The sequence below is a fragment of the Anopheles gambiae genome, chromosome 3 (assembly GCF_943734735.2).
Source record: "Anopheles gambiae chromosome 3, idAnoGambNW_F1_1, whole genome shotgun sequence".
In the NCBI taxonomy this organism is placed as follows: domain Eukaryota; kingdom Metazoa; phylum Arthropoda; class Insecta; order Diptera; family Culicidae; genus Anopheles; species Anopheles gambiae.
The window spans coordinates 20,801,328-20,813,803 of record NC_064602.1 but is presented as its reverse complement, the minus strand read 5'-3'; the positions used below and the strand labels follow the sequence as shown (position 1 = coordinate 20,813,803).

The window sequence follows — 12,476 nt, the reverse complement described above, 5'->3', positions numbered from 1 at the left end:
GTATCATCCCTGCTGACAGGTAAGGTACAACCCCCTGTGCCGTGTCGGGGTTGACGCTTCACGCAACCTTCCCCTGTACACACGCTGCCACCGGATTCAAACGTCAAGCTAAATTGAAAAGAAAACCCACACACACACACACACACACGCATGAGCGGGTACAGCCCATTGAACCTGTCCGTGGCACTGCTGCGTGATGTTCTGGATTCTTGCGGGTGGCGGGTTGTCGGCCGCCGGAAGGAAAAGGTGTGTCGATTGGTGAGGTGCCTTTTCACGCTTGACGTACGCTCGGAACGGTGCCGCACATTGGCAGCAGCTCCCTAACCACTCTCCCCGGTCACGTTACTTCCGGTGTGGGCCCTCGCTTTACAAAGCGAACCAAAACGCACCAAGAGCGAGCGATCGGATCCCGGGGTTTGTCCGGTTGACAGCAAATGAAACAGGGGGGAAAAAACTACACAAAACTTTAACCACTAACTGGAGCTATGCTATGTTGCTGGCGCTTTCGGTGTGTCCCATGATATGATATGAGTTTATGCTTCGTTCACGAAATTCACTTACTTTCGCGCACGCACACCCGTCCGTACACGATGAGTGTGGATTTTCTTTTGCTTGGCTTTTAGATGTGGCTCGTTGATGTTTCGCTGCAGGCCTACCCCGGTAGGCCTGTGGATGAGCTAGTGGAGTGTGTGTGTGTGTGTGCGTTTGGGAACGAACGGCGACCAACACACTCATGCAGACTCATACACTGCGGTTACTGCGCGAACAGGTGAGCAAGCGAAGAGACCATCGCACAGTGGTTCCACCTTCATCGATATCGCTAGCATTTGAAATTATCAGTTATTGAAAAACAATGCTTACAAAATCATTTCAAAGCTTGTTGTAATGTATTTTACATAAAACGGTATTAAAAAATAATATTCTGCATCATAACCAGCAAAAAAAATGTTTGCAAAAAAGCTCATACCATGAGAGAGTTTAGGATTTTCAAACATTTAGCTTTGACTTATTCGTATAACAATATGTAGTTTTGGTTCCTCTTTTATCACACTCGGGCACTCAAACACTTTTGGCTAATATTGCTTAAATTTGGCTATGAACTGAATTGTATTTCCTTTGATGTTTTAATTTTAAGTTTACAATATTTTAATAATTAATTACTTATATCTGTAATGTATTTAATGACAGAGAACTTAATAATATCGATACCGATTTCGAATCGAGGCTATGGATAAATAAATAGATAAATAAATAAATAAACCAAATAAATAAATAAATACAAATCTAATCAACCACATTTAGACTTAGTTTTTACTATTAAACGATCTGCCTATGTGAAGCAAATAGGATATATCATCTGTATTGAGATTACGATTCTTATAAGAAATTGTGTTTAGGTGTCCGATACAACAAATAAATTTGAATACCGATATCTACTGAAACAGTTAATGATGAAAGCTTGTAATATACGTACCCGTATGGTTCAAATTACAAACAGCTTCAAACTCCGGACACTCTTATAGTTCCCCGGCCATAACGCTTTTTAATTTGACATAATTGCCATGATGTACTAGAATTAATTAAAAATGTGTTTGACCTCTAGTAAGCCCTGATGGCACGATAAATAAATGTTTCATATCGATCAGTTTACCGCCGGAGGCATTCATATCAATGTCTACTTGAACTCCTATTGATCTAGTTCAGATGAATAAAAGATCAACGAAATTCACAATAGAAGTAGCTATCAACGTGATAACAACAGTGTTTTAACATATTGTGCTTCAAATTTCATTAAAACACGTATTTAACTCTGTCCGAAATTCGAGGCAAGATTTTTTTTTGTGGACAGCTGAAGTAAATTGTGATTGATTGCATAAAAATGTTTTTTTAGACGGTGATACTAACAACGATATTTAAATTTAGATGTGCCCAATGCCTACATGACCGTACGGGGAAGATTGCCAAGTCGCGCAGCAATACTTGGATTCAATGCATCTATGAGTGCAAGAGAAAAATCGCCCCCAAACACCCCGTTGCCAGTAAGATCGTCGTACCGTCGGTTTAGGAGGACACCGACCCTCAGAAATGGATGTTTGGACATGATAAGACTTTAACATATTAAACAGTGTAGTGTGTATGTGACTGTGAAGACTAAACATGCAATTTTGAGGACGTAACGGACGTAAGTTGAATCACGAAGTCTGGGATGTGAATATAAATATTGTTGTAATTTTATGAGTTTTTACAATGTTTCTAGTACGATTATTGGAAATCTTTTTTTTTCTAAATTTAAGAATGCTTCCTTCAGTAAAGTGATTTAAACAGCGGTATGGCGTTCTCTGTAAGAAGATATTACATATATAAAAAAATCTTAAGTGTCCGTAATTCGAAGCAATACGGAAGCAATTTTTCACAAATAAATGGATAATATCCACATAAGTAAATGGAACAGTTTTGAAAACATTTACCAAATTTTAATCTGTTTCGTTAACTTCCTTGCTACATTTTCGAGTATTTAAGGATATAAAACTTGATTTACTTTTTTTATATTTCTTTTTGCACTTGGTATGAGTAATTTTCAAGCAAAAAGGTCCCTGTTAATCATCGCCCACCGATCATATCGCTGCGGATCGGTTATTAATGTACACCATCGCAAAAGGATCATCTTTCGTCGAATGTTTTACATATCGCTGCTTCTAGGCATCGAACTATGTTTCTCTCCCGGACTTTCACGGCCCCTGCGGGATGATCTCATCCGCCGGCCAGCCGGTACAGTAAACCGTACGTTAAACTTAACGCAGAATTTTAAATCAGAATCTATCGTTTTATGATCTTTCTAAATACGTGAATCAAACCGTCGTTGCTCCCGGATAAGCTGTCCTGTCCTGGCGGGATCCGTTTATCCCCCTCGCGTTTATCTGTTAATGAGGTAGTAAAACAATTGCAATAAATTAGGCGCACGCCTTTAACCGGCTGCCTTTTATGCGTGAAAGTGAGACGCCGCTAAAGCCGGTAGCCAGTTTGCTAACACACACACACCCCAACACATAGCGGCACAAACCTTTCTTGCGCTAGGATTTTGTGATCATTTACATAGCCATTAAAAAAGCTACCAATGCCAGCGCAGATCCGCTAGCAGCAACATGCAGTAATCGATACCGTTGAGCAAGTGAGGCCGCAAATATGTCAGCATAATTTGTTCCTGGGAGAAATAGAAAGACACGAAGAAGAACTAAAGACGCGCAAATAAAAAAACAAGACACAGAACAAAAAGAGCAAACAAGGTGATTCATCGTTTGATTCGTACCGCGATCGTTTCACAGAGTTGTCTGCGGGAAAAGACACTGCCAGCAAAAAAAACCAGCCAACGAATCTAGCAGACAAAACAGCGCCAAAATACGTGTCAATGTATAGCTGGATGGTGCAGGCCAAAAAACGCAAGAAGAAAGACATAATGCCACGGATGATTAGTATGCTAATTTATACCTCCTGAATGAAGTTAAATGCACAACATTGCTTCATTGAGTTATTCACTCTGCACACCCAAAAGTGCATAAATTGCAATCCGGAGTTTAAAAATGAACGTAAAAACCGGATCGTATGCGAGTCATTTGCTATGCGGAGAGGGGGGAGCTAAATTTAGCACTCCACTCGGCAATGGAGGCGCATGATCATTTTCATTTTCAGCCACAGCCCGTGTGAACTGCATCGGTGCCAACAGCGGTGCTCTGATTGCATTAGTTTTGTATAAATAAAAGATGAACTCAGTGTTTTACGAGCAAAAACCCCGAATCATGTTCACACACACACACACAATGAAGTGTAAAATGTTGAATGAATATAATTCGCTTTTTTGTGTGTCCTCTTGATTTCTTGCCACCAGTGCGTGTGTATGTCGGTATGACACAAGAGTATCCAATTTCACGTGATCAAAATAATCTGCATATACCGATCCACCATGTGGTTTGTCTAAAAAGTTTGATTGTTTAAAATTGTGAGTTTTTGAATTATATTTTATATGATTAAACTGTTTTTAAATAAAGACCAACAAGATAGAGCTTGATAAATATTGTTGTAAAATTACTTTCTATTGAATTTAAATAATAAAATATTCATGTAACACACACCATTTGTACCAATCCAAATCAATACTTTTCCCACCACTACTAGCAGACACCGAATTTGACCATAAACCGGACCATGTAACGAGAGAACATCCTGAAATTGTGCAAATTAGCGAGCATCTCCCGCTTCACCCAACAGCACTTTCGATTCTCAGCTCTCCGGCTGAAACCGTCTAAAATCTCCACTCTTCCAGAACTGGTTAAACAGACGAGCAAAGAGGAAAGGAGAAGAAAAAGAAGCCAACCCACCCACCGGCAAACATCCCCAAAATCTCGCACCGTCCGTACGCAACACGTTCGGACATCTCGTCATCCGCGCTTGATCCATGCACGATCGATCGTCTCAATGATCGCCACAGACAGACACACAAACACACACACATCGTGTGCGTTCAGGTTTCTCTCGTGCTCGGTGTTATAAAGGGTTGTTTTTTTTTGCTTCCCAACATCGACGTATAAATGCGAGACTCACTGGCGACTCTGCCTTCATTCCGTTGGTGGCCGGTAGATCAAACTCATCCCCGCGTTCGCGCTAGGGGTTCGCACTCAGTGGCTTAGAATTACGCGCAAAAACCCGCGATCATCGGTACGGGGCAGAAAGGGTAATTTGTGCGCTTAATAGAGATACTGCTTGTGTGTGTGTTTGTGCTTATAGTTGCTAGAGAAGAAAAGTGTGTTTATTGATTCCGGTAGCATGCAATCTGGTGCATGTTGTCTGCTGCCGCCAAAAAAGAGCAATAAATACAGCAAACCAAACGAAACGAAAAACGAGCAAGTGAGTGAACCAACTGCCGATAACCTTTAAATAATGAACACAACCAAGCCGACCTTTACTGCAACGGTTTGCCCGAGCTCGATCGTGCATTGTGTGTGCGTAAGAAAATATTGATCATTGTGATAAGCAACTCAAAACAACGCCCCGTGTGCACGCGAACTCACCGCACAGCCGGCACAGCATTAGTTCCGGTCAGTTAAAGCATTGGTGTGAGTTTGCTGTATTGCCGTCTGTGTGTTGTTCGTACCCTTAACACTAAACACTGCACGGCAACGTTACCGTTGGCGTAAAGACAAATAAAGCAATAAGAGGCTAATGTTTATTGCCATCAATCGTTACAATTACCGATGCTTATCTGGGAAAACAAGCAACATTGTGCAATCCTGTTAATAGGCTGTACTTGAAGCATTAATTTGACATTATGATAGATTACCATATGAATGCTATTAAAGCTAAAGAAAGCTTTAAAAAAATAATTTAATTGCTGAAACGAAAATCGATGGTATCATGTGCGTTAGAGTGTCGGAAGTAATGCAGAATTCAAATTAAATCCTAAAACATAAAAAAAAACAATTGAAAAAGAACAAAATAAACATAGTTCTTAAAATATGTTAATTTAAATATTTATTCCAAACGAAATTCGGATCGTTCTTTACACAAACGATCGAAAGACATCAATGCGTCGGTAAGCGACGAACCCCTATACACGCAGTAACAAAGCGACCAAGTGTACACGCCGGCCGAAACATTCCTTCAGTTCCGGTAACGCTTACCGGTACGCACTTAAACAGCCGACCTTCAACTTTTTAATCGACAGAGACTACCAGATCGATACAGTGTGCGGCCGCGTAAGCGTGCCATCCACCGCGTAGACCTTGACATATTAAAGGCGAGGCACAATAACAACAATGATCGGCTCCGTGTCCAGCTGCGACGGAGACGGCGCTGAGACTCCCCGAGCGTGCTAACTGCCCGCTACTCGTGCTAACGCGCTAACAGTGCCCCACGCAAGAAGCGTCCCCATGCCTGCATCTTCTGCATCACATTTAAAAAGGGGGATTAGTGGTTTTTTAGTGCACAGTTATAGGAGACATCTCGTAAACATCGCCCATTCAAAGCGACATTAACCATCGGATTAACGCCCGTGAAGGGAGGGAGCGAGGGTGAACGGAGAACGAAGATGTGGAAAGGTGTCCGAGCCACGTAACGTTGAATCTAGATCCGCCTTCGCGAACTGGTTTCTGCTTTCACAGATTCACAAGCGTCTTCACAAGCGGTGACTTGTGCGCACGGTTAAGGCACGAACCTATCTCACCGGCATCATTATGGGCTCGCTTGTTGTGCATGCATGCTGGCGATGGAGAGTAGAATCAACAGCCTTAACACGCACACACACACACACACATACACACTCACACTCTAGCCAGCATTCCGATACGCCAATAATCGAGTCAATCACCGCGCCGATCAAGTCACGTGCGGATACGTAGCGCGCCACGCACCGCGTGTGTAGCTCAAATCGCTCCCGTCTATCAACTGCATTTGTTTATTTATTCGTCTCTCTTTCTCTCCCTACAGCTTCAATTATAGAGAGCCACACCGTTCTCAGCACATACCCGCCCGGGGCATCAGCCACCAGGCACGAGCTAATTAAGCTGTAACCTTTGCCGATTAGCCAGTGTGTGGGCAGGGCGCAACACAATCAAATTATCCAAACCCTACGTGCCCTCGGGGGGGTACGCAATCGCACGCGCGCTCGCACACTGTGAATTCAAACTTCGCTCGCTAAATCCGTTAACGGAAGCGCAGCACAGCAGACGCAACCGAAGCAGCAGAACAGCTTTGCTTCCCGGGAACATCTCAATCTACGGCATCGAACGCCGACAGACCGGCTGGCGTTGAGCACGAAGCCAAAAGCGCCACGGTGGAAGGATGTGGAGCTACGAGCGCGGTGGTGGTGGTGGTGGTGATGGCGCACGGAGGAACGTAAATTTATGCAAACTCATAACGACCGCCGCAGCGATAGCAACGACCGTCCTTGCCAGAGGTAAGCCCATCTTGACGGAATGCGAACGGGGACGAGATGGAGGAGACAGAGAGAGAGAGTATAAGAGAGTGGAGGAGCAGGCAGCTATTTCTGTCCAATGCAGATCCGGGGCGTTAAACCATGCTTATCTACGACACTTTAAGACTTTGCTTTGCTTTTCGTGTCATATTCTTTGGAAGTTATTGAAAATTGGACGCCTAAAGAAGGATTCAGTTCGCAGACTTGCGTTGGGTTAGACGAAAAGTTGTTAAATTTATATTTATATGATCAGATAAGACTGCACCATTGTGACCATTTCACCGTGTTGGATATTAATGTATGTATTAATGTATGAACATAATAATGCTAAACATGACTCTGCGATTATAAGACGACACAAGGTTGAAACAAATTGAGTTGGAACCCTCTTGTAACATAGAATTGCTGAATTTTGCCACAATTTCGTAAGTTGTTATAGCAATATCTAACTTTTTGTTCTTGTTTGTTCATCAAATAAGCTTTCTAATTTAAAACTTGAATTTGAACTTGAAAACTGTTATCTCTTTCCACCGTCTCAGTAGTTTTCTATCATTTAAATCCAACTATTACAATGTCGAGCAAGTTCGAGAGTATAGCAGCCTTAAGAGCCCCAGTGAAATTAATCGTGAAATTTTGGGGATTTTCTGCTATATTTCAATTTTTTTATCAGAACATTGCTTGTCGTACACCAAAATAAATTATATTAAATTCCCCACCTATCTATAAAACTATAAAAAAATATTGTGTTAATAAATTAAATGCATTTCCTTGCGATTCCCCGCTTTGTTCACGGTGATAAATTCATTGTCAGCGGGGAATCATAAGGAAATGTATTTTATTCAATATTTCAATATTTTTTTAGGAACATAATAGTTAGGAAATTGAATATTCTTTCTTTTGGTGCACAATAAGCCATATTCTGATAGATATTTAATGAAATATGTCAAAATAACCAAAATTTCAGTTTAACGCAAGGTCTAATGCGACCTTATAATGGAGATTAATCCATCGATCGCTCCAAATTGCATCATTTTAATGAAAACATTTAAATAATACCACAACTTTTCATTCAACCTTATCAAACCTCCAACCACCTGATTGTGACGGACCACTCGTCTTACATACATAATCAGCTCCACTTTTTTGTTTGCAGCTCCAAGCCAAGAATCTCACGTTCGCATCAAACGAAAGCAGGCCCGCAATGAAAACGAAACACCCCAAAACTAAAACACACACACACACCCACAAATTCAGCCACACTAATCGGCTGATTTATGGTCCAATCGATACTGAAACTGATCGCCATTCGGCGGTTCGCTTGCTGCGCTGCTGCCGTACAATCATTCATAAAATTTAACGACCTGTTAGCGAATCCGGGATGAGCTGCAGAATAAATGTATCGAAATGGGGAATTAAAGCGGAACCGGAGTTCCTGCTCGGTTCACACATGCTCTGCATAATGTGGTTCTACCACGGGGAGGGAGGGAGGGCGGAGAAGAAGGAGGTATTTGAAGAAGATACCGAGCCCACCGTAGTGGCTGTCAAACGTGTGAGGTCGCGCTTGCGTAGATGATCGTGCAAAAAATTAGAAATTCACAGCACATAATCGTTCTTAACGAGGTAGGGAAGGAGAACGCGTTGCGTGGCGGGCAGGATCAGTTTAAATTCAATCGCGTTCGGTAACAAATTCACTCACGTGCCACACGATGCATGATTTATGTCAAGAATCCAAATAGTTTTACGTTTCCATTGCGCCAAAGAAAAGCATAAGTTTTTAAGCCGTACTGTGCGTGTTAAAGAAAGCGAGAGTCGGATAGGAGTTGCTGGTGCAGCTCATCTTCAACCTGAAATATCTTCAGTATTCGATTGATCCATGGTTCTGCCACCGTTAAATCCACGAGCGTAAGTTTGCCAAACACTCGCTCGTACTTGGTGCGATCCGCAGTTAGCATCCCAACGAGCGAATGATCGCAAAGCAGCGCATAGTCCTCACCGTGCGGTGCTGAGGGACGCGTTCGGAGGCAGAGGTGATCGATGGGGCACAGTACCTGGGCACGTTTGAACGGCAATGGACGGGTGGTCCAGGAATACATCTGACATAGGCAAGACATGGCAATAGAATCATTTAACTGGACAATTAGAAAACACTTGAATTTACCTCAAATAACGCATAATCCTCCTGAAGAACGTACAACGAACAGTTATCCAATGAAATGGGCATCGTATTCCGAACGTTTGCCAAATGAAGTTCAGCTTCTTGAGAACAGGATTGCGGCTGTAGACGAATCGCTGCAAGATTCAGTTCCTTGTTCAGCACTACATCCGTAACGGTATCAGTCACATCTAGACTACCATACCAAAGAACGAATTTAATGAAACGACAATCAACAATACCTTTTACTACGAACGACTTACGCGACATTTTTGAGCCAACATTCGAGACGAATAAGCAGCACATCCCTTTGCAACCAGTAGCCGGGACACAGCAGCTCCAACCCAAATTCATCCTCCTGGAACAGCAGTGCCGAATAAGGCGTATACGTAATCTTAAGCCTTGGTGCGAACTCTCCCGAGTACAAATGCTCTTCCGGGATGTAAGCTGACGTATCTTCCTCTGGCTTACCATCAGTGGGGTTGTTAGCTGTCGTCTCCATTTCAGCGAAATTCGGAGGCGTCGTAAACCACTCTTGGTAGGCAAACAGATCCTCCTCGCTCATATCCGTACTATCCGTAGCGTCCAACACTCCGGGCGGTTCAAAGATGTGAAAATCTGGGTACCGTTCCTCGATGTTGATAATCGTTTCGTAGGGAGACTCCGTGCGTTGATCCAATGCATAATGGCATGCAAATATGAGCGTAAGATAGAACCAGACAAAGCGTTTCTTCATCTTGAGTTAAAGTTAAGTTCAGCAGACTGCGTTCGCGAAGGAGATGTACAGATACTGATATGTCACCACAATATCCCAATGGTTGCTTGGATCATTCGACACTCTGTTGCTATGACGATAAAATTGAAAGCAAACTGCTCACTTCAAATCCACTTAACCCCAAAATAGAACTAGGTACAGGTGGTTTGGGGATTTTCGCATCGCCCCAAAGCACATTCAAAAGCTCACACAGCTCATTGACGTCAGAAGAAGATATCCATTCCAAATCTCAAAAAACCAGTAAGGTCCGGTTTATAGCGTCGCGCACATCAACAGCACGAAACCCAATTTCGATGACGACATGGCCCTCAAACCCGTGCCATTATATTTGTATTCCCTTTGCTCATTTCCATTCCCCGGTTTCTTCCCTACAGCAGCTTCTTCGCTGGAGGTGATGTGTACGCACAGTGACAGCTATTTCTACTCCATCCCGGGATCGCGCTGCACCGCCTACTACCGCTGCTACCAGAACCAACCGATCCAGTACAGCTGTACCGATGGTGCAATGTTTGACTTTTACCAGCAACGCTGCGTCCGCACGGAGGGTAAGTAAGTTTTCACCAACGGTCCAACGGTTAAATAATGCTGTTAAATTTCACCTCACAGGAACATGCTACGAAGCGGTCTGCATCGGTAAAACGAACGGACTGTACGCCGACACGTCCCAGGGCTGTCGGCGAGCGTATCGATGCCGTGGAGGCAAAATCACAACCATTGAAGGTCCCTGTCCGCTGGGGATGCTGTTTGATTCCGCAACCAAAGCGTGTGCCCCGGAAGATTTGGTCGCTGTTTGCGAAAGCCCAGAAACGACGGCCGCCACCATCCGGTACGAGGCTGATGCGCGCTGTTACGGGCTGTCGGATGGAAATCACCTCCTGCCCGGAGATGGTGCCAATTGCAAGAAGTATCTTCACTGCCGCAACGATCAGGTTGTGGATGTGCTGGAGTGTCCACCGGGCTATCGATTCGACGAACGCACCCAACGGTGTCGTATGTCCAACCAAGGATCAAACTGTCGTACCTCTTACCAACCCCAGCAGCTGGCCGATGAGAATGGTTGTAGCTATCTTCCGGACGGGCTTCATCTTGCCGCCACTTCGCACGACTGTCGAGCGTACGTGAAATGCCAATCCCGCCGGCTGGTCAGCCGACACGACTGCCCCCCGATGACAGTGTTCAACGGGCAGCAGTGTGTGCCCACCTTTCTGTACCACTGTCCTCGGCTCGATCCGCCCGGTGATATCTGCCACCAGCGGCACGACGGCTACCATGTGGATCCACGCAAAGGCTGCGCTTACTACGTGCGCTGCCAGGGCCAACGGACGGTCGAGCAGCACTCCTGCCCGAACGGGTTCCACTACGACCCGGCGGAGAGTGCCTGCATCGAGTCCGCGCTGGACACCGGCTGCCATCGCATCCCGTACTCTCCCGACTGCGTACAGCGAGCGTCCGGCTACTATCAGGACCTTACCGCCATGGATGACGACGTGTCGCTGAGCCCGTGCCGGGCGTACTTCCACTGTCACAACGGGGCGAGGACGAGCTTTCGCTGCCCGTACGGCTACCTGTTCGATGGGGAAAACTGTGTCGCCCAGGGCGCCAGTGCCTACCAGTGCCCGGTAGAGGACGTCAACTCCTGCCAGGGCAAACCTAATGGCTATTACAAGGATGAGCGCGCCGGCTGCCGTGCGTACCATCTGTGCACGAACGGGCACAAAATCTCGTACCTGTGCGAGCCGGGACAAATTTACGCCCAGGGTAAATGCATCGCCGGCACCATCGTGCAGGGCGTGTGTGACGAGCCGGATACGCCCTGTGCCGGACGGCCCGACGGGTACTACCAGGATCGGGACACCCAGTGTCGCCAGTACTACTTCTGCCAGCGGGGCGAGAAGCTGCAGACGCTTACCTGCCGGGGCAGCAAAATCTTCGACGGGCGTAGCTGTGTCCCGCCGGACGGTTACACCTGCCCGGCGGCGGGCGCGGACGATGTGGATGCGGCCGCCAGCGAGAACTGCATCGTGCGCCACTGCCACGAGCCGGTCTGCGCGAAGGGTGGCTTCTTTGCGGATTATGATAGCGGGTGCGAGCAGTACTTCTTCTGCATCGATGGCAAGCAAAGTGTGCTGAGCTGCTCCGACGGGTACGTGTTCAATGGGGAGCTGTGTGTGCCGCGGGCGTCCTACTACTGTCCCCGGTACTGTACACCACCGGAATCGTGCTAGCGACCAGGGTGGAGCTTGTCTTTGACGTTCAACGCTGTAACGCTAGACTGGGCCATGCCTGGAGTGGAAAGGAAATGCAAATACTCTTCACCAATCACACACACAAACGCCCTGCCCTAGGATAAATAGGTTCTTAGTGCTTAAGTCTTGCTAGCCAAGCTAAATGAGCCACGGTGACCGTCATCGGTGTGCTCATTATACAATGTACGTTTGAATTCAAACACTCTTCGTAAGCGGCTACTGTAGCTGTACCATTATTTATATACTGCTGTACATGTTACCTTGTTTTGCCAAATAAATTGTTTCATTAATTTCATCGAAAATGTCCTCTTTTACCTCTTAAGGCTCTGAAATGCTGCC

General features: G+C 45.3%; 3 protein-coding genes across 5 annotated transcripts in view; 1 reads left to right on the top strand and 2 right to left on the bottom strand.

Annotated features, from left to right (window-relative positions):
- LOC4578316 (myosin-VIIa) overlaps nt 1-658 on the bottom strand; it is a 33,136-nt gene extending 32,478 nt beyond the window's left edge. Inside the window, exon 1 of the mRNA XM_061656454.1 lies at nt 562-658. The gene's annotated coding sequence lies outside the window, so the exon portion shown is untranslated. The remainder of the gene's footprint in view (nt 1-561) is intronic.
- A 3,940-nt stretch (nt 659-4,598) lies between these two features.
- Nucleotides 4,599-12,433, top strand: LOC133393688 (uncharacterized). Of its 3 annotated transcripts, none has more exons than XM_061659661.1 (4): nt 4,599-4,726; nt 6,478-6,946; nt 10,269-10,436; nt 10,498-12,433. In XM_061659661.1, exons 2-4 carry the CDS (start codon nt 6,832-6,834, stop codon nt 12,114-12,116), a joined length of 1,902 nt encoding a protein of 633 aa, XP_061515645.1. In that variant the 5' UTR covers nt 4,599-4,726; nt 6,478-6,831; the 3' UTR covers nt 12,117-12,433. The 3 variants fall into 3 exon arrangements, with proteins under 3 accessions (XP_061515645.1, XP_061515643.1, XP_061515644.1); XM_061659659.1 differs by having other exon boundaries at nt 10,266-10,436; XM_061659660.1 differs by lacking the exon at nt 4,599-4,726 and adding an exon at nt 4,783-4,899 and having other exon boundaries at nt 10,266-10,436.
- On the bottom strand, nt 8,721-10,240 carry LOC133393689 (uncharacterized). The gene is made up of 3 exons (XM_061659662.1): nt 9,380-10,240; nt 9,123-9,312; nt 8,721-9,057 (listed from the first exon to the last, which is right to left on the bottom strand). Exons 1-3 carry the CDS (start codon nt 9,850-9,852, stop codon nt 8,758-8,760), a joined length of 963 nt encoding a protein of 320 aa, XP_061515646.1. The 5' UTR covers nt 9,853-10,240; the 3' UTR covers nt 8,721-8,757.
- Nucleotides 12,434-12,476: the final 43 nt, after the last annotated feature.

Bases quoted from the DNA above. Each gene is read 5' to 3' on its own strand.
- LOC133393688 (XM_061659659.1), top strand. From the start codon at position 6,832: ATGTGGAGCTACGAGCGCGGTGGTGGTGGTGGTGGTGATGGCGCACGG. The intron at 6,947-10,265 runs GTAAGCCCATCT...TCTTCCCTACAG, and splicing joins AACGACCGTCCTTGCCAGAG to CAGCTTCTTCGCTGGAGGTG. The intron at 10,437-10,497 runs GTAAGTAAGTTT...TTCACCTCACAG, and splicing joins ACGCTGCGTCCGCACGGAGG to GAACATGCTACGAAGCGGTC.
- LOC133393689 (XM_061659662.1), bottom strand. From the start codon at position 9,852: ATGAAGAAACGCTTTGTCTGGTTCTATCTTACGCTCATATTTGCATGC. The intron at 9,313-9,379 runs GTAAGTCGTTCG...TTGGTATGGTAG, and splicing joins TGTTGGCTCAAAAATGTCGC to TCTAGATGTGACTGATACCG. The intron at 9,058-9,122 runs GTAAATTCAAGT...TGCCTATGTCAG, and splicing joins AGGATTATGCGTTATTTGAG to ATGTATTCCTGGACCACCCG.